This window comes from Nerophis ophidion, linkage group LG26, assembly GCF_033978795.1.
Source record: "Nerophis ophidion isolate RoL-2023_Sa linkage group LG26, RoL_Noph_v1.0, whole genome shotgun sequence".
Classification (NCBI taxonomy): Eukaryota; Metazoa; Chordata; class Actinopteri; order Syngnathiformes; family Syngnathidae; genus Nerophis; species Nerophis ophidion.
In genome coordinates this window covers 25099186-25120089 of record NC_084636.1, presented here as the reverse complement: position 1 = coordinate 25120089, position 20904 = coordinate 25099186, and the positions used below count along the sequence as shown (strand labels likewise).

General features: G+C 40.0%; 1 protein-coding gene across 2 annotated transcripts in view; it reads left to right on the top strand.

Moving 5' to 3' along the window:
- The first annotated feature begins 5407 nt into the window (after positions 1–5407).
- The window catches only part of pias4a (protein inhibitor of activated STAT, 4a), a 32608-nt gene continuing 17111 nt past the window's right edge, over positions 5408–20904 (top strand). Inside the window, exons 1-5 of one of the 2 annotated variants that reach the window (XM_061888770.1) lie at positions 5408–5566; positions 15784–16165; positions 16282–16366; positions 16449–16490; positions 16994–17084. In XM_061888770.1, coding sequence (XP_061744754.1) covers positions 5540–5566; positions 15784–16165; positions 16282–16366; positions 16449–16490; positions 16994–17084 — 627 coding nt within the window. In that variant the 5' untranslated portion in view covers positions 5408–5539. Of the gene's footprint in view, positions 5567–5599; positions 5897–15783; positions 16166–16281; positions 16367–16448; positions 16491–16993; positions 17085–20904 lie in introns of those variants that run through there. The other variant, XM_061888769.1, reaches the window with a different exon arrangement.

The following is a 20904-nucleotide window of genomic DNA, read 5'->3' as shown; positions in this document are numbered from 1 at the left end:
CTTCTATGTGTCATACTTGACCATTTCACGATATTGCCATAGTTTTTTTGAAAGGATTTAGCAGAGAACATCCACGATAAAGTTTGTAACTTTTTGTCGCTAATAAAAAAGCCTTGCCTTTACCGGAAGTCGCAGACAATGGCGTCACCCGTGTGAGGGCTCCTCACATCCTCACATTGTTTATAATGGGAGCCTCCAACAAAAAGAGCTATTCGGACCAAGAAAACGACAATTTCTCCATTAATTTGAGCGAGGATGATAGATTTGTGGCTGATCATATTGATAGCGAAGGACTGGAAAAAAATAAAAAATAAAAATAAATAAATAAATTAAAAAAAGGCGATTGTATTGTGAGCGATTCAGATGTTTTTAGACACATTTACTAGGATAATTCTGGGAAATCCCTTATCTTTCTATTGTGTTGCTAGTCTTTTAGTGAGTTAAATAGTACCTGATAGTCGGAGGGGTGTGTCCACGGGTGTCTTGACGCTAGTCTCTGAGGGAATTAGTTACGGCAGCTGCAGCACGACAGAAGTTCCGCTGATCTCCGGTAAGAGGCGACTTTTTACCACAATTTTCTCACCGAAACCTGCCGGTTGACAAGTGGTCGGGATTCAAGTTCGTTTGACCGCTCTGATCCATAGTAAAGCTTCACCTCTGGGAATTTTAAACAAGGAAACACTGTGTTTGTGTGGCTAAAGGCTAAAGCTTCCCACCTCCATCTTTCTACTTTGACTTCTCCATTAATAATTGAACAAATTGCAAAATATTCAGCAACACAGATGTCCAGAATACTGTGTAATTGCGCAATAAAAAGAGACGACTTTTAGCCGCTAGTGGTGCTGCGCTAATACGTCCCCCTCCAACTCGAGACGTCACGAGCGTACGTCATCATACGCGTCATCATTCCGTGACGTTTTCAACAAGAAACTCCGCTGGAAATTTAAAATTTTAATTCAGTAAACTAAAAAGGCCGTATTGGCATGTGTTGCAATTTTAATATTTCATCATTGATATATAAACTATCAGACTGCGTGGTCGGTAGTAGTGGGTTTCAGTAGGCCTTTAAAACCACTATCAACACGAAAGCCCAGGTTGGTTACTATTGACTTAACTTGCAGAGCCAAGGGGCCAAAGTCAACAGGGGGTCTCACAGATAGCACGAGGTCCAAACACAAACACTAATACTTCAGTCTTCTCATTAAAATTAAAAACGTGTAGGGCCATCGAGGCATTGATATCATCAAGACAAGCGAGTAATGGCTGCATTGAAGAGGCATGTTTTCTCTTTTACGGAATATAAATATGTGTCATCGGCATTACAATGAAAAGAAATGTCATGCTTTCTCAAGATTGATCCATCCATCTTCTTCCAGCTTCTACCGGGGGATCCCGAGGGGTTCCCAGGCCAGCCGGGAGACATAGTCTTCCCAACGTGTCCTGGGTCTTCCCCGTGGCCTGCTACCGGTCGGTAATGTCCTAAACCTCCCTAGGGAGGCGTTCGGGTGCATCCTGACCAGATGCCCGAACCACCTCATCTGGCTCCTCTTGATGTGGAGGAGCAGCGGCTTTACTTTGAGTTCGTCCCGGATGGCAGAGCTTCTCACCCTATCTCTAAGGGAGAGCCCAGCCACTTGGCGGAGGAAACTCATTTCGGCCGCTTGGACCCGTGATCTTGGGGTAGAGAGTTTAGAGAGCAGCTGGGTTTTACCTATTTTGATTTTATATTCAAATGATTATGCTAATTTAAGAAGAGAGTATGTTGGGTGCCCGAGGTAGACTAAAACATCATTCACATAGCAGGCCAATTTATACTCTCTCCCTTTAATAATTCCCTTAATAACTTCATTTTGTCTCATCGACTGAACTAGTGGCTCCAGAAATAATGCAAAGAGTAATGGTGACCATGCGCATCCCTGTCTAGAACCCCTTTCTAAGGTAAAACTATTTCAGGCGCATCAAATAAAAAATTCAATAAAATTTTACTGCATTTAAGTTGGTTCAATAGTCCATTAACATTAAACAATATAAGTTTGAACTTTGTCACTAACTATGTCTATTTACTTGTGAGTGTACCAACAGAATAAGCAAAATACAACGCAGCAAGTTGACTTCAAAAACAAACAAAAAATAAAAAAACACAAAACATCATACAAATTAAAAAGAGAAAACAAAATAAAAAGGAAAAGACTGTACCGTATTCATGACCATAGGTGAGGATGGGAACGTAGATCGACCGGTAAATTGAGAGCTTTGACTTCTGGCTCAGCTCCTTCTTCACTACAATGGATCGATACAGCGTCCGCATTACTGAAGACGCCGCACCGATCCGCCTTTCAATCTCACAATGCACTCTTCCCTCACTCGTGAATAAGACTCCGAGGTACTTGAACTCCTCCACATGGAGCAGGGTCTCCTACCCAAACCCGAGATGGCACTCCACCCTTTTCCGGGCGAGAACCATGGACTCGGACTTGGAGGTGCTGATTCTCATCCCAGTCGCTTCACACTCGGCTGCAAACCGATCCAGTGAGAGCTGAAGATTCTGGCCAGATGAAGCCATCAGGACCAGATGATCTGCAAAAAGCAGAGACCTAATCCTGCAGCCACCAAAATATTATATAAATACGATGGTAATGTATATAAATATATATTGTGTTTTGACACTATCTTACAAAGTTTTGATTGGATTTAGACTTAGTAAAAAAAATTTTTAGATATATATTTTTGAGTATTTCTTCCTGAATTGTATTAGGAGAGTATCGTAATTGTGAGATACTTTCCTGTTGCATTCACCTCAACCCAAATCTAGGTAGGTCTGTTTTATTATTGCATGTTGTTTTATATACTGTGCCAACTGCAATAAGTGATGACTTAGTTTGAAACCATGGACCATGTAGCCCTCCGCCGGGAGTCAACAACCCATGGCTCTCAAGCAGCAAGTGCCTCTTTAGTGCCGGCCCGGTGGGTCCCTGGAGCATTATTAAAAAAGGATTGAAAACGGAAAAAAATGGTGGGGGGGGGGGGAATACAAACAAACGCAATAGTTTGTTTTCATGTAAAATCTTCCACTCCTTCTTTATCTCATTTTGTCCACCAAACATTTTATACTGTGCGTGAATGCACAAAGGTGCGCTTTGATGAGGTTGACTTGTTGGAGTGCTAATCAGGCATATTTGGTCAGTGCATGACTGCAAGCTAATCAATGCTAACATGCTATTTAAAATAGAATATAATAGAACAGAATAGAAAGTACTTTATTGATCTCTGTGGGAAATTCAGCATTGTTGGGGGGAAGGGGAGGAGAGGGCGGGCGGCGGGGATGACCAAGAAGAACTAACTACAAGCTCCATTCACAAAGTCCCATTGCTTTTATGAGCGGTCGAGCGAGTCAAAAGCCGAAGAAAAAAAAAAAAAAAAAAAAAAAAAAAAAAAAAATATATATATATATATATATATATATATATATATATATTCTTTTTTTTAATTATTATTATTATTTTTATTTTATTTATTTATTTATTTTTTTTGTAATTTTTATTTGCGGCGGCTGTAATTCTTTCGTGGCGGGCCGCCACAAATAAATGAATGTGTGGGAAACCCTGCAGCTCCCTCCATCAGTGTGGAAATGTGTGTGTGAATGGGTAAATGTGGAAGTAGTGTCAAAGCGCTTTAAGTACCTTGAAGGTAGAAAAGCGCTATACAAGTACAACCCATTTATATTTTTATTATTATTTTAAACTCGATGTTGCATGTCACTATAAAGTTATGTAAGCCTTGCTAGTTCAATATTCAATGCAAAACCTGTTCGGGTTCCTATTAAAAGGTGAATTTGTTCAACCTCAGTTTTAAATGTTGTCCCACTCTGTATTTGAGTTTGACACCCCTGGTTTAAACAGTAGAACATGAACTATATTTTGTGACCAGCAGAGGCCGCTAATGTTCAAATCATTCATATGTTTTTAAAATGTTTGCGCCATATATTTAATGGTAATAATATAGAGAAGTGGTTCTCAACCTTTTTTCAGTGATGTACCCCGTGAACATTTTTTTAATTCAAGTACCCCCTAATCAGATCAAAGCATTTTTGTTTGAAAAAAAGAGATAAAGAAGTAAAATGCAGCACAATGTCATCAGTTTCTGATTTATTAAATTGTATAACACTGCAAAATATTGCTCATTTGTAGTGGTCTTTCTTGAACTATTTGGGAAAAAAAGATATAAAAATAACTAAAAACTTGTTGAAAAATAAACAAGTTATTCAATTATAAATAAAGATTTCTACACAGAAGTAGTCATCAACTTAAAGTGACCTCTTTGGGGATTGCAATAGGGATCCATCTGGATTCATGAACTTAATTCTAAACATTTGTTCACAAAAAAAGAAATCTTTTAACGTCAATATTTATAGAACATGTCCACAAAAAACCGAGCGGTCAACACTGGATATTGCATTGTTGTATTTTTTTTCACAGTTTATGAACTTACATTCATATTTTGTTGAAGTATTATTCAATAAATATATTTGTAAAGTATTTTTGATTCGTTGCTATTTTAGAATATTTTTTTATAAATCTCACGTACCCCCTTGGCATACCTTCAAGTACCTCCAGGGGTACGCATACCCCCATTTGAGAACCACTGATATAGAGAATCATGTTTTTTTCTGGGTATCCGACGCAATTCTGTAATTTTTCATAGGTTATTACAAATCATAAAACATCTTTAATATCAAGCATTCATACTGACGTCTTCCTTTTGGGAAAAAACGAGCGTTGCCTTAGTGACGTCACTTTAGGCCCCTCCAAAAAAACAGACGTAATATCATGATAATGCCATTCCTTCCGTAGCTTTGTCAGTCGGTAGAATGGTATGTTTGAGCACGCACTATGGAGCCATTGAAAAGCCGGACCCGATCACAAAAGAAAGTTGAGAAAAATGTACGGTCTCTGCACGAATGCATTTTTGTACACAAACACGTGACTTGTTGTAATTAGGGTTAAGGCACTACGTGACTTGTCGTTGCCTTGACGCACAAACGTGCATTGTTAATTAGTTGCATTGCCTCTAAATAAATGTTCACGGTGTCTCAAACAAAGCATCCAGTGCCACATTTTCACAACCCGACATAGATTTTTAGGCACGGACGGGACTCCATCGCACCATGCGACCTCAGCCGCTTGGCATCCCTTGCTTTACCCGCACCTTGAATTAAAACACCTGGGGCGGCCCACGCTGGCAAAACTGCGACACTATAAACTTATATCAGTAATAATTGCCAAAATCGTGACAGGTGGTTTTAGGAGTAAACACCGAGGCCTAAATTAGAAAGGCGACCCGTCTCTTAGTGCTTTTTGTTTTAATTACACTGTCACTTTAAAAGCTGCTGGTCCCGCCCTTTTAGAATGGAATCCTCGGGGCTTCACGCAAGGCTGCGATCTGATTGGCTGGCGTGGGCCGTCACTCAACACCAGCTCCGCGTCCCATTGGTGAAAGACTAGCCCGTCGACCGGGACTCTCGCGGTACTGCTGCGTGAAGATGGCGGCCGAACTGGTGGAGGCGCTGGCAAGTAGAACCCTCATTTGCTTGGCGATAAAGGGAAACGGGCGCCGGCGGGGCAGTCGGGCACCCGGTGTAAACGCGAAGGAAACTGCGGGCTCGGCGCGGATGCGGTTAAAGGACGTGCGCGGTGACAATTAATGGCGTGAACGGTTCGCGGCGAAATGAACTAGCCTCCGGTGCTAGCATGGCTCCCTTAGCATCGAACGCCAGCATCGCGCTGCCTTCCCCGGGGGATAAATGAATGATTGTCGCCGTCATTCACCCAGGCTGCTGTTGCTTGTATACAAGCAAACATTTCTACCTGATTTATTTATAATGTCTTACAACGCATTGGTAGGTTACCGGGTTGTGCACCTGTCAAAACGTCTGGTATCCGTGATTGAGTGCCGTTTAACACGGCTGGCTTTAGATGAACAACGCAGTCTGTGTTGATGATTAAATTTATAGATTTGTTTCCAAATTGTCAACAGTGTCGTTGTGATGTGCATTGTTTTTGTTTAACAGCCAGGCTTGCATGCCCATGATGCCTAAACATATGCTGGCAGGATGTCAGTTGTTTTAGGTGATATCTGTCTATGTGACGTTCATTCATTGTTTATCCATTGGCAGGATATAATCACAGCTGCCACGGCCAGCATGTTGCATTAAAGGCCTACTGAAACCCACTACTACCCACCACGCAGTCTGATAGTTTATATATCAATGATGAAATATTAACATTGCAACACATGCCAATACGTCCTTTTTAGGTTACTAAATTGCAATTTTAAATTTCCCGAGTTTTTTTTCTTGAAAACGTTGCGTAATGATGACGTATACACTTGACGTCACGGGCTGTTAGGGAATATGAGCGCTGCGCACACACAGCTAAAAGTCGTCGGCTTTAAAGGCCTACTGAAATGAGATTGTCTTAAATGGGGATAGCAGGTCCATTCTATGTGTCATACTTGATCATTTCGCGATATTGCCATATTTTTGCTGAAAGGATTTAGTAGAGAACATCCACGATAAAGTTTGCAACTTTCGCCGCTAAGAGAAAAGCCCTGCCTCTACCGGAAGTCGCAGACGATGACGTTACATGTTTGATGGCTCCTCACATATTCACATTGTTGTTAATGTGAGCCTCCAACAAAAAGTGCTATTCGGACCGAGAAAACGACAATTTCCCCATTAATTCGAGCGAGGATGAAAGATTCGCGTTTGAGGATATTGATAGCGACGGACTGTTAAAAAATAAAAATAAAAAAGGTTAAAGAAAAAAACGCGATTGCATTGGGACGGAGTCCGATGTTTTTAGACACATTTTCTAGGTTAATTCTTGGAAATCCCTTATCTTTCTATTGTGTTGCTAGTGTTTTAGTGAGTTTAATATTACCTGATAGTCGGAAGGGTGTCTCCACGGGTGTCTTGACGTGCAGTATCTCAGGGGAGTAGACGGCAGCTACTGTAAGGATGGCACAAGCTCAGCTTTTCTCCGGTAAGAACTGACTTTTTAACCACAATTTTCTCACCGAAACCTGCTGGTTGACATGTGGTCGGGATCCATGTTCTCTTGACCGCGCTCTGATCCATAGGAAAGTTTAAAATCCAGGAATTTTAAACAAGGAATCACCGTGTGTTTGTGTGGCTAAAGACTAAAGCTTCCAAACTCCAGCTTTCTACTGTGACTTCTCCAATATTAATTGAACAAATTGCAAAAGATTCAGCAACACAGATCACCAAAATACTGTGTAATTATGCCGTCAAAGCAGACTACTTTTAGCTGTGTGTGTGCATAGCGTTCATACTTCCTAAAAACCCATGACGTCTTGCGTACACGTCATATTTACTCGACGTTTCGAAGACGAAACTCCTGGGAAATTTAAAATTGTAATTTAGTAAACTAAAAAGGCCGTATTGGCATGTGTTGCAATGTTAATATTTCATCATTGATATATAAACTATCAGCGTGCGTGGTTGGTAGTAGTGGGTTTCAGTAGGCCTTTAACCGCATACTTACACAGTATTTTGGAGATCTGTGTTGCTGAATCCTTTGCAATTTGTTCAATTAATATTGGAGAAGTCAAAGTAAAAAGATGGAGTTGGGAAGCTTTAGCCTTTAGCCACACAAACACGGTGCTTCCTTGTTTAAAATTCATGGAGGTGAAACTTTACTATGGATCACAGCGAACATGGATCCCAACCAAATGTCAACCAGCAGGTTTCGGTGAGAAAATTGTCGTAAAAAGTTGCTTCTTACCGGATATCAGTTGAGCTTGTGCCGTCCATAGCTGCCGTCGACTTCCCTGAGACACTGCGTGTCAACACACCCGTGGACGTACACCTCCGACTATCAGGTACTGTTAAACTCAATAAAACACAAGCAACACAATAGAAAGATAAGGGATTTCCCAGAATTATTCTAGTAAATGTGTCTAAAAACATCAGAATCCGTCCCAATGCAATCGCTTTTTTTTTATTATTTTTTTTCTCTAGTCCGTCGCTATCAATATCCTCAAACACGAATCTTTCATCTTCGCTCAATTTAATGGGGAAATTGTCGTTTTCTCGGTCTGAATAGCTGTTTTTCTGGGAGGCTCTCCCGTTAAAAACAACGTGAATATGTGAGGAGCCATCAACATGTGACGTCTGCGTCTTCCGGTAGAGGCAGGGCATTTCTCTTAGCACCGAAAGTAGCGAACCTTATCGTGGATGTTCTCTACTAAATCCTTTCAACAAAAATATGGCAATATCGCGAAATGATCAAGTATGACACATAGAATGGACCTGCTATCCCCGTTTAAATAAGAAAATCTCATTTCAGTAGCCCTTTAAAGGCCTACTGAAACCCACTACTACCGACCACGCAGTCTGATAGTTTATATATCAATGATGAAATCTTAACATTGCAACACATGCCAATACGGCCAGGTTAGTTTACTAAATTGCAATTTTAAATTTCGCGCAAAGTATCCTGTTGAAAACATCGCGGAATGATGACGCGTGCTTGTTACGTCACCGGTTGTAGCGGACATTTTGTTCCAGCCCGATCCAAGCTATAAGTAGTCTGCTTTAAAGGCCTATTGAAATGAGATTTTCCCTTTTAAACGAGAATAGCAGGTCCATTCTATGTGTCATCCTTGATCATTTCGCGATATTGCCATATTTTTGCCGAAAGGATTTAGTAGAGAACATCGACGATAAAGTTCGCAACTTTTGGTCGCTAATAAAAAAGCCTTGCCTGTACCGGAAGTTGCAGACGATGTGGGCATGACGTCACGGGTTGTAAGAGCACCGCACATCCTCACATTGTTTAAAATCAGAGCCTCCAGCAGCAAGAGCTATTCGGACAGAGAAAGTGACAATTTCCCCATCAATTTGAGCGAGGGTGAAAGATTCGTGGAAGAGGAAATTTAGAGTGAAGGACTAGAAAAAAAAAAGGTGATTGCAGTGGGAGTGTTTCAGATGTTATTAGACACATTTACTTGGATAATTCTGGAAAATCCCTTATCTGCTTATTGTGTTGCTAGTGTTTTAGTGAGATTAAATAGTACCTGAAAGTCAGAGGGGTGTGGCCACGGGTGTGTTGACTGCGAGTGTCTCTGAGGGAAGTCACGCTGCTGCAGCAGGAATGAAGCTCCTCTGATGTCTCCGGTAAGAACCGACTTAATATCGCAATTTTCCCATCCAAAAACTTGCTGGTTGACGTAGAGAAACATGTTCACTTGACCGCTCTGTGTTAAAGCTTCACAACAAACAAAGAAACACCAGCTGTGTTTCGGTTCCTAAAGGCAGCTGCAATCCTTCGCTTTCCACCAACAGCATTTTTCTTTATAGTCTCCATTTTTAATTGAACAAATTACAAAAGCTTCAGCAACACAGATGTCCAAAATACTGTGTAATTATATGATGAAATGAGACTACTTTTAGCTGTGAGTGGTGCTGGGCTTAAATGTCCGCTCCAACCAATAACGTCACAAGCACGCGTCAATATAAGCGTCATCATTCCGCGACGTTTTCAACAGGATACCTCGTGTGAAATTTAAAATTGCAATTTAGTAAACTAAACCGGCTGTATTGGCATGTGTTGCAATGTTAAGATTTCATCATTGATATGTAAAAATCAGACTGCGTGGTCGGTAGTAGTGGGTTTCAGTAGGCCTTTAATGCAACTGTTATTGTTATGCAATTATGCTTATACTTTTCCCATTGAAGCAAATAAAGTGGACTTGTATTTTTTTGTGCATATCAGTATTGTATGCACCCTGAGGCTAACCTGACTCTCGCCAGATCCTTGTAGTTCACAGAGCTCCACACAAGGATATGGGCTCGAGGGGAATTCCAAACTTTCAAGAAAGCAAAATATAATGACCCAATCAGGATCGGATTTCATAGATGAGACGTAGCGCCGAAGCGACTGTTTATTCAAACAACAATGGCGGCACGCAGCGAGCAGTCGTGTGCTGACATTGCGACATTGATCGTCTACTGACATTGTTGCGTTGTTTTAGGGCTGGGCGATATGGCCTTTTTTTTTTAAATCTCGATATTTTTAGGCCATATTGCGGTACCCGATATATATCTCGATATTTTGCCACAGCCTTGAATTAACACTTGATACATATAACCACAGCAGTATGATTCTGTGTGTACATTAAAACATTCTTCTTCATGCTGCAATAATATATACTCATTTTAATTTTTAATGCAGAGAAGGAAATCACAACTAAGTCAATTGACCAAAACTGTATTTATTAAACAGTTATTAGCAGGTGACTTTTCAAATGATGCTACATATTAACAGTAATGCTATTTTTGGTAGCAACGCTTGTGCCCCACACTTGACCAATTTAAAGTTGTCTATTCGACATCTTCCCGCTTGAAGTCGAACCACCGCCAGACGATGGACCCCCTGCTTTTTTTGGGGAATTAATTCTTTCTTCGTTTGTTACCAGATTCGCACCTTCTTTCTCTCGTATTACCACTCGCACGGCTTCGCTAGCATCACAGCTAACGTTGCCCAGTCTGCTGCCTCTCTGTTCCGTGAGAGCGTATACGTATGTGACGTAATACGTGACAGTATGTGATGTGTGTAAGAAGGTGCGCTGACAGTCTGAGAAGGAGACACAAGAAGGAGTGGGAAGAGCCTGCAGTGTAATGTGAGCAGCTAAAAGCAACTGCGTGTGAACGTATACTCGAATATCACGATAGTAATTTTCTATATCGCATACAAATAAACTCGCAATATATAGCGTATATCCATATATCGCCCAGCCCTGTAAGCACCCTGAGGCTAACTGGACCCTGGCCAGATCCTTGTAGTTTGCATAGCTCCTCAGAAGGTTCTGGGCTCAAGGGCATTGCAAATTTTCAGGAAAGCAAAAAAATATAATGAAACAATGAGGATCGCCCGGCGGGATTTCATAGATGAGACGTAGCGCCGAAGCGACTGTTCGATTCAAACAACAATGGCGGCACCCAGCGAGCAGTCGTGTGCTGACATTGATTCTTGCTATTGCAACTGTTTTGCGACATCGATTGTCTACTGTCATGGTTTCGTTGTTTCAGTAAAAGTTCTCTTAACTTTTCGCTCTGTCGTTATCCAATATGTTGGCTGTTCTATCCAATCCAATCCACTTTATTTGTATAGCACATTTAAACAACATAAGTGTTTCCAAAGTGCTGCACAACAATATTAAAAATATTCAAATATCCTTAGCTCCACCAACTACTGAATAAAAAATAAAACCAATATAATAATATATAAAAAACAACAACACAGAGGACCACACAACTCACGTAGTGTTAAAAGCCAAAGAATAAAAGTGGGTCTTAAGACGAGACTTAAAACACTCCACTGTGGGAGCAGTTCTAACATGGAGGGGCAGAGTGTTCCAGAGCTTAGGGCCGACCACAGAGAAGGCCCTGTCTCCCCCGGTTTTAAGTCTGGTATTGGGCACCACGAGCTGGAGCTGGCTCTTAGACCTCAGAACGCGCGCATGAGTGTAAATTTTGATGAGGTCCGAGCTATAATGAGGTACCAGTCTATGTAAAGCTTTAAAAACATACATCAATGTTTTAAAATCAATTCTAAAATGAACAGGGAGCCAGTGCAGACTCTCAAGTATTGGGGTTGTATGCTCGCATTTCCTGGCCCTGTTAAAAGTCGTTCTGCCGCGTTCTGGACTAACTGCAACCGGGAGAGAGCTTTTTGGCTAATGGCAGCATAAAGTGCATTGCAGTAGTCCAGACAACTTGATAATAAAGCATGCACGACTTGTTCAAAAAAGATAAAAACGGTTTTACCTTTGCTAAAAGGCGAAGTTGATAAACGATTTTAAACGCCATTGACTTGTTTGTCAAGTTTAAAATCACTGTCTATAGTGACGCCAAGGCTGGTGACCTTGGGACGCACATAATTTTGCAATGGTACCAAGTCAATGACGGCTGGACCAAAAACTAAAATTTAAGGTTGTCCCTCGTTCATTATTAAAAAAATTCTGGGCTAACCAAGCCTTGACGTCGCATAGACAGTTGAGAAGGGGCATATAAATTTGCCAGTCGTCTGCATAAAAGTGATAAGACACTCCATGCCTCTTAAAAATCTATCCAAGAGGGAGGAGATATAGAGCAAACAGCTCTATATCGTTATGTTTTGAATTTCACAGTGTCGCTCTAATCAGCGTCAAGGGTTGAATTCGATGTGAGTGGTTGAAGTAGAATGTCATTCAAGATAACGGACAAGTGGTTTATCCAATCACATACAACAATAACATCTTTTTACAAGCCCCCGCCTTCTGAAATACATCTCCTATTGAGAAGTCCAAGATCCTTGTGTAGAGCTCAGCGAACTACAAGGATCTGGCGAGAGTCAGGTTACCCTAAGGCCATGTCCACACGAACACAGCGTTAAAAAAACACACATTTGGGGTTAAAACAATCTCATCCACACAAGTGTAGTTTCAAAACGGTCTCTGCCTACACACAAACGCTTACACCTGCTGTCAGGCACATTTTGTCCAATCAGAAGCCTGAAAAAAGCAGCAATATCTGACTTGGTGGCATTACACCTCCTAATATGTTTACTTTGATCAACTTTAGATGTACAATGACGTACATTATCTTTACATGCTGCCTGCACGTACATAGAGCCCTGGGGACATTATTACAGAGCGAATTCACGCCTGTGCTGCTAAAACCCACCACTCATTGAATTATAACATGTTCAGCAACATGGAAATGTATTACATCTGCAGGGAAGTGCACATTATTTCTAAAATCAGCACGCACTAACGAAACACTTTTGCATGTTTAAGTGCCTATATAAATTTTGTATACTGCTGCAAAACTCTTGTGGAATTATAAAGCATTTAATCATCAATATAGTGATGGTACATGTATAATGAAGTGTATATTTTCTTTAACCTCAGTACACACTACAAGAAGGACGCTATTTTTTAGTTGCTTGTTACGCAACTCCATCTACAAAAATGGACGCAAGACATGTAATTTGACATGATTTCTCATTAAATTAGGACTAAAAACATTAAAAAAATGTTGCACCTTTCTTATGACACACAGCCAAAAGTCTTGCTTGCTTTAAATATTGTTGAGTGAAAAGAGCAGCATGTTTATTTTCAAACATACATTAAGTCCTCTTATAGTGTGTTTGAAGGCAGTGATGTTGAGCTTAATTATATAGAGTATATAAAGCGGAGAGTTTTGGATTTTTACACTTTGGCCAGCGTTTGTAAAAGTATGCGTTTTTAAAGACACAAATATGCATCTGCGTGTGGACAAGAGACCTAAACGCAGAGATAATTATGCGTTTATAAAGTATCTGTTAGTGTGGACATGACCTAAAACATTTAATATTAGCTGCAATGGAAGGTCAATACAGCTGATCTCAGAACACTGGTCAAGCTTGTGTTTATATCTTCCCTTCAGTTGACAATAATCATTTTCCAGGGTGAACCATTTTCCATTGTTGCAAGAGTAAAAAGATCTGAACCACTATTACCATAAGATTTTAAAACAAAAAATGGAGGGAGCAGGGAATAGCCGCACAAAAAAATAGGTAGCTGCCTCTGTGGTGCACATTTAACCAATATTGAGACTGAGAATGTCAGTGCACTGTTTATCCTTTTGGCCGTAGGTTGTGAGTTCAAACCGGCTGAGTCATACGAAAGACTATAAACATGGGACCCATTATCTTCTTGCTTGTCACTCAGCATCGAGGGTTGGAATTGGGGGTTAAATCACCAAAATGATTCCCAAGCGCAGCCTGGCTGCTCACTGCTCCCCTCAACTCCCAGGGGGTGGAACAAGGGGATGGATCAAGTGCTGAGTGATTTCACCACAGTTAGACAATTTTATCATAGGTGACATTTCCTGCAGGTGAAGTTACTGTCAAGGAGTAAAAAAAAAAAAAATATCTACATGATGCTTTAATTAATCTTTGTTTTTGTCTACCTGATGTACCTTCTATACACAAACTAAAGCAACATTGATAATCAGTACAGTGGAATTTCTGAAGGTTGACTCTGTTCCAGGGTCAAACTGTTGCCTTCTTGAAGCCTCTAAACCAGTGATTCTTAAGCTTTTGGCTCTCCAGGTGGCTCTCCAGGTGCCACCTTTATTACCAACATTAAAATACAGTAGCTTAGTAGGCCTAATTTCATTTATCCATTTTCTACCACTTGTCCTCATCACAGGTCTAACACCAATAGAAAAGCATTTACATATACACTTTAGTGATTTGACAATTACATTTAATACTTTTGGCCACTGTAACATTACACACATTGAACAGTAATACCCTTTGTATATTTTATTGGTTTTTTTTGGGCGTACCACTAGAAGGAGCCTGCGTAGCAAAACTATACAGTGTATCAGTATGTGTCTGCACTACATTGGTCCCATTTCTCAAAAGGTTCGGCTCGAAATAAGCATTCTACAACCCACTGAAACCCTTTAATCTGATCATATTCGTTTTTTCTAAAGTCAAACTAACACACCTTCGTATCGTGCATGCTCCAGTCACAACGTGCCAGATACAACTCGGAAGCAGATACGATTCAATAAAAACATAGTAATAATTGTAATGAAGAGGAGGCGTTTTGTTTATTCGCTTCACAAATTTAAAGAACAGAACATTTTGGAGTGCATCGATGGTAGAAAAACAGATTTATTTATGGTAGCTAAGGAAATGTAAAATGCCAGCTTTAATCAGACTCCTGAACAAAAGATAATGAAGAAGGTATATTAAAGGCGAATAATAAAGTCTCCACAAACCTCTCCACGCTGCATTTGTGCACTCCAAACTGATTAACTATCCGTACATGTGGCAAGATTTTCCAGAATAATAGCAACCTTCATTTGGAACGGTATCAGTCGGGGCATGAATGGTCTTTAACTTCCGATTTAAAACTCTTTCCATCAATCCACAAAGCCTTATGAATGAACTTCAACACGTTCAAAAGTTTGGTTTCCTTGATTATCTGACCAAAAATGTTTTCGAAATAACTCTTTAGCCGGTCTTTGCTGCATCCGCCCCCGTAGCATCATGTTTGTATCGCAATCTTAGCCCATTTCTTGATTCTGTCTACTATTTAACGTCACCATAGCCATTAGCGACATAGTTGTAGTCTGTGCCAATATTACAATGGACATCAGTAAGGATCCGCAATGCCTAGTGTGATGTCCTAGATCAACCGGAAACGTAATTAATTTACCTGCGCTAAAATTAAATAAGCTCCCCGCCCGAAGCTCTGCCCCCAGTGTATGGGAGGCACATGGAATATGACCATTTGTTGCGTTAGAGAGCGTGCATAAACACTTGGACTTCACACACAGGTGTGAAAATAAAAACTGTTTGAAAAACTAATTTAGTGCATAGAAATGTGATGAATTATTTCGTTAAGGTTTGATGTATATTTCCTTTTCATGTGTGTAAAGGGAAGTTAACCGCTGTTACTAACGAGATCAAATGTTGACTTGCCCATATTTTTAAAGGAAGAAGCAAGTTGCTTCATGTAAACGTGACTTATTGTGCTAGTGCTAAACAGCCTGGATAGAGAACATGGCTTATATGCATCGGTTGGAGCCAGTTGGAGCCTCTCCCTTCATTTGTTAGCTTTAAACAATGCACTCAAACTCACATTTTTTTAAGTACACAAAAAGTCATTTTGCAGCTCTTACGAGAAGTTCTTATTTTCATCCAGTTCTTATCCTCGATCCAGAACATGGTCAAAAGTTTCCGGGTCTCAGACCTGCAGACACTGCTGGCCTCCATGGGTCGCAGCAAAAGCGGGCTGAAGCAGGACCTGGTGGGACGCGCACTGAGGCTGGTGCAGACCGAATACAGCCCCGAGCTACTAAAGAACGTCCGGCAGCTCTACGAGTCGCGGTTCCCCAAAACCACCGGCTGGCTGGCAGCGCGACGCCCAGACGGCATCCCGGTATCCTACTCGTCCATCAGCTCGTCCCCCTCTGCCAACTCTCAGGGCATTGAATACCTCAACGGCATCTCCAAACCGATGGCCACCCCCCCTCTAGAGGTCAAGCTGGTGTCCCTGCCCTTCTATCAAACATTGGAAACACTGATGCACCCGACAGAGCTAAGTGAGTGAGGACTTTGTGTCTTACAACGCAGTGCTCATGTGTGAGTGTGTGAGGTACCCTGAATGAACAGTCCTGCTCTTTTTGTGTCGTGTAAATTTTTTTTTTTGTCTTAACAGTTAGTCAAACTAATGGGAAACTGCAAGACAATCAGTGCATATTTGAGCTGACACCGAGTCAAGCAGACCAAATCAGAAACGCACGGTGGGAATGTTGAGCATTTTCAGCCTTGTCTGTCCTATTTAGCAAGTACAACTGCCTGACTTCTGATGTTTGATTATTGCAGTGAAATTCATCCAGAAATGACATCAATCCAAGTGGTTCTTAGGTAAGTAGTTGCTCTCATAGAATGTTGCCCACTGTATTGTGTAATATTTTTTTTCATTTGAATGTACATTAACATGACAACAGCCTACTAAGAACAGTAACTTTGTTCATTTTGCCTTATGAAGCTTCCTAAACAGAAAAGATAGTACAGTAGTACTCTCAAAAGAGTCATATGAATCAAAATGAAAGTGCTGCAAAAGGCATGCCAGGCCAGTAGTTGGTGATACTACTTTGTAAGAGACTGCTAGTACTTTGTAAGAAACTGCTACTTTTGTAAGAAACTGCATATCTACCAGGTCTAATAAACGAAAGAAATGCTCAAGGGAAGTCAGAAATAACCCAACTTAGAGCTAATTACAAAGCATTCCAGTTAAACAGAGACAAAAATCATTATTTATTCTTCTTTGGAAGCCATTTTTACCACACTTGGCCAAGAGAATCTCTTATCATTGGTGTGTGCCGATTTAGATTTGTTCTCATGTAGTAATCTTTTATTTCTTGCAGAATATGTTACGCGGACTCTGTTGGTGTCCAAGAGGACCAGTATCCTCCTAACATTGCTGTCAAAGTTAACCAGACATACTGTCATGTCCCAGTAAGTATAGACCAGTAAAAATATGAATGTTCACTCTGGATGGGTGATCTGGCCATAAATGTATATTACAATACATGTTCCAGCCTCCTGTGATTACGTTATATAGCACGGTTTTGTGTTTAAATAATAATGGAACCATTTCAAAATGGGTTACAAAGGCTATTATTTAGATGTTAACTTTTGCGGTAATGTTTTTTCCAAGTAGTATTATTTTCTCAAAACTTAATATACTTATTGACTGTCGTAGGTGTTTACTATCTGTTGCAACATGGCTTTATCTACACTTCTGTTAAAATGTACCGTAATATACAATTATTATGTTTGGATACTTTACATTCAGTTAGGTAAATACTACAAATTTGGGTAGTAGTTTCATACCATTACTGACACTTGAAATATTCGAAGATCATTGATTGATTGCATTTTTGATCACAACACAGGATAGCGGTGTAACAATATCAAATATTTAGATTTTTTCCAACTATGGCTCTAAATATAATACTTTGGCTTTTGCCCTTAAAGGGTTCATATTGAATTTTATTTTTACATTTAAAACACTTTGTAGCATGTAATGGTGATTCTTTGGTCAAATTTTTTCCATGGATAGTTTTACAGACCATCTTCAAGCCGCTTTCTGATCGTCACATATTGGAAGACATCAACATTTTTGTAAATTTCTAATTGCTCAGTTGGAGGAAGTATGAATGAAGACAATATTGTCCTATAAATGTCTCTGCCATGCGTCCATGTTTTTATTTCACATTTTTGAAACTTGCGCAGATCCCAAATATACAAAAACATATGATAGTTCCCCTTTAAGCCCTCTTGTATGCAGGGATTTATTTCCTGCGTTATAACAATAACAAAAACGGGAAAATATTTTTATGACAAATATTGGATGTTATGCTTTGTGTCGTTACTGTCAATATTTGTATCGATCCGGCCACCTTTAACGTTCAAAAGCTCTAGCTTGCCGTCAGTATATCCCCCTACTGTGGGTTCTGTAAAATTTTTAGCAATTCCTTGTCCTCCTGGGATGATACTTGCAAGAAGTGTAGCATATTTGCTGCCACGGAGACGAGGACTGCTGACTTCCAAGTGGCCATGGAGGGAAGTTCACTGCTAGCTAGAATGTTACATTGTTGCTTTGAAGACGTGTTTTTCGCTTGTCGCTGTCTAGTTTGCATACAAAGCGAGAATGTGGCAACATGCATTATCACAACATAATGATAGCGTTAAGAACTCTATTGTCTGCAAAGTGTATATAATTGTGTCTAAATGTTAGAAAATCCAAATGTCTTTCTCTGAAACTCTATGAAGTGGTAGTTTGAGATGTGAGCTGTCTCTTGACATTTTGTTATGCTTTAAGTTGTGGGCATAATTTTACGTACCATATTTTTCGGATTATAAATCGCTCCAGAGCATACGTCGCACCAGCCGTAAATGCATAATAAAGACGGAAAAAACATATATACGTCGCACTGGAGTACAAGTTGCATTTTTGAGGAATATTTATTTGATAAAATCCAACACAACAAATAGACATTTGAATAGCAATTTAAAATGAATAAATAATAGTGACCAACAGGCTGAATAAGTGTACGTTGTATGACACATAAATAACCAACTGAGAACGTGCCTGGTATGTTAACGTAACATATTTTGGTAAGAGTCATTCAAATAACTATAACATATAGAACATGCTATACGTTTACCAAATAATCTCACTCCTCATCGCTAAATCCAATGAAATACTTTTCCTCGATGTCGCTTCTAAACAACTCTGCCAACTCCAAAGGTATGCGCCGCTTCCTCTTGTCGTTTTCTGCTGCATATTTCACTATGTCCAGCTTGTAATCTGCAGTACATGATTTCCTTTTCTGTGCCATTTTTGTTCAGACCTTCTCAGTTTTTATAAGTTACCGCCAACCTTGAAATGATCCATTTTAATAGCTATGGCAGTAGCATTTAGTATATAGCAGTTAGAATCTCATGACCAACAATGCACTTCTGCCATGACACTCCCCTGCCGAATTCTTATTGGTTGAGGTGTGTGTGACGACTGCTGACGTGTGTGTGACGATTGCTGACATTTTCTTCATCTCTTCCACGAATTAGATAAATAATATTAGATATTTTACAGTAATGTGTTAATAGTTTCACACATAAGTCACTCCGGATTATATATTGCACCCCCGGCGAAACTATGAAAAACACTGCGACCTTAGGAGACACCTACAAAAAAGTCTGCTCCCCAAGGTAAATGCTGGACAATATAATTACATAATTTTATGAAACTATTGTAGTTGTTTGTAGTATATGTTATTTAACAATATATCATATTAAAAAAATATATTTAGTCTTAAAAGGCAAGTGTTGCTTGTTAAATTTGTCTTGTTTTGGGTGGGTCAAGCACAGGTTGAATTCAGTGGGCAGGGCTGATTTGAGTGCTTGGGTCGAATTCAACATATTTGGAAAATGTTAACTTCATGATGAAACTTGTAAGGAAAGACGCTAAAAATTCATCTTTTTGGGCTATGATGGATGATGATTGTCTACTTTACTGTTTAACCCCAGTAGGACATGTTTGATGCCTATGTTACATGCATAAGAGGAAGAAGGGAAGGTGTACAGCTATATATTGTATATTTGATGAACAGACAAAACTACAGCGAGCCCAGTGGTTCGTAATTACTATTGTTGGTTCCAAGATAAAATTAGATACAAATCTGCAAATTGATTATTTACTAAGCAATGAATAATGTTTACTGCAAGTAGTATTTTGAGGATATTCCTCATTGATTTAAGGATATCAACCTAACCTGATAAACTCTTGCAATAGTTGAGATAAGCTCTTGTAATAGTTGAGGTGTGAAATAAGGATAGGATAGGTTAGACCTTTATTCATCCCATGATATACCTAAGAATCTAATCTTGTAAAAAAAAATATTTCTTCGTGTGTGTATGGGTCCATTCATCACATTCAGCAACTTTTTGATATCTTGTTTGTTTGCCCGGCTCTAATCCTTCATATATTCAATATCATACTCGAATGGGAGCTATTGAATGTTTGTCTCCTGAGCCAAAACCGGCAGTGCTTCTAAGTTACATGGTTGCAACTCAGCAATTGCCGCAGTTTTACAGTGGGTATGGAATATTCAGACCCCTTTAAATGTTTTTTTTGTTTCATTGCAGCCATTTGCTAAGATCAAGAAAGTTCATTTAGTTCTAATTAGTGAAGTGAACTATATTTATATAGCGCTTTTTTTCTCTAGTGACTCAAAGCGCTTTACATAGTGAAACCCAATATCTAAGTTACATTTAAACCAGTGTGGGTGGCACTGGGAGCAGGTGGGTAAAGTGTCTTGCCCAAGGACACAACGGCAGTGACAAGGATGGCGGAAGCGGGTTTCGAACCTGCAACCCTCAAGTTGCTGGCACGGCCGCTCTACCAACCGAGCCAACCAATCAATCAATTGTCTTCTTCGCTTTGTGACACGGGTCCTAAATGGCTCTTTGAATGGTAAAGGATACCGATCCCTGAACCGTGTGTATAAAATATTTCCGAATGGTTCACCCGCCCGAATCTAATTAACATCTATTTTTTCGTCATGTCACCCGCCCGACCCGCGGTTTATCCACGGACTCTGCGGATGAGACCGCAAACCGTGCATCTCTAGTACGTTGATTGATTGATTGATTGATACTTTTATTAGTAGATTGCACAGTACAGTACATATTCCGTACAATTGACCACTAAATGGTAACACCCGAATAAGTTTTTCAACTTGTTTAATCAATTCATGGAAATAAAATTTAC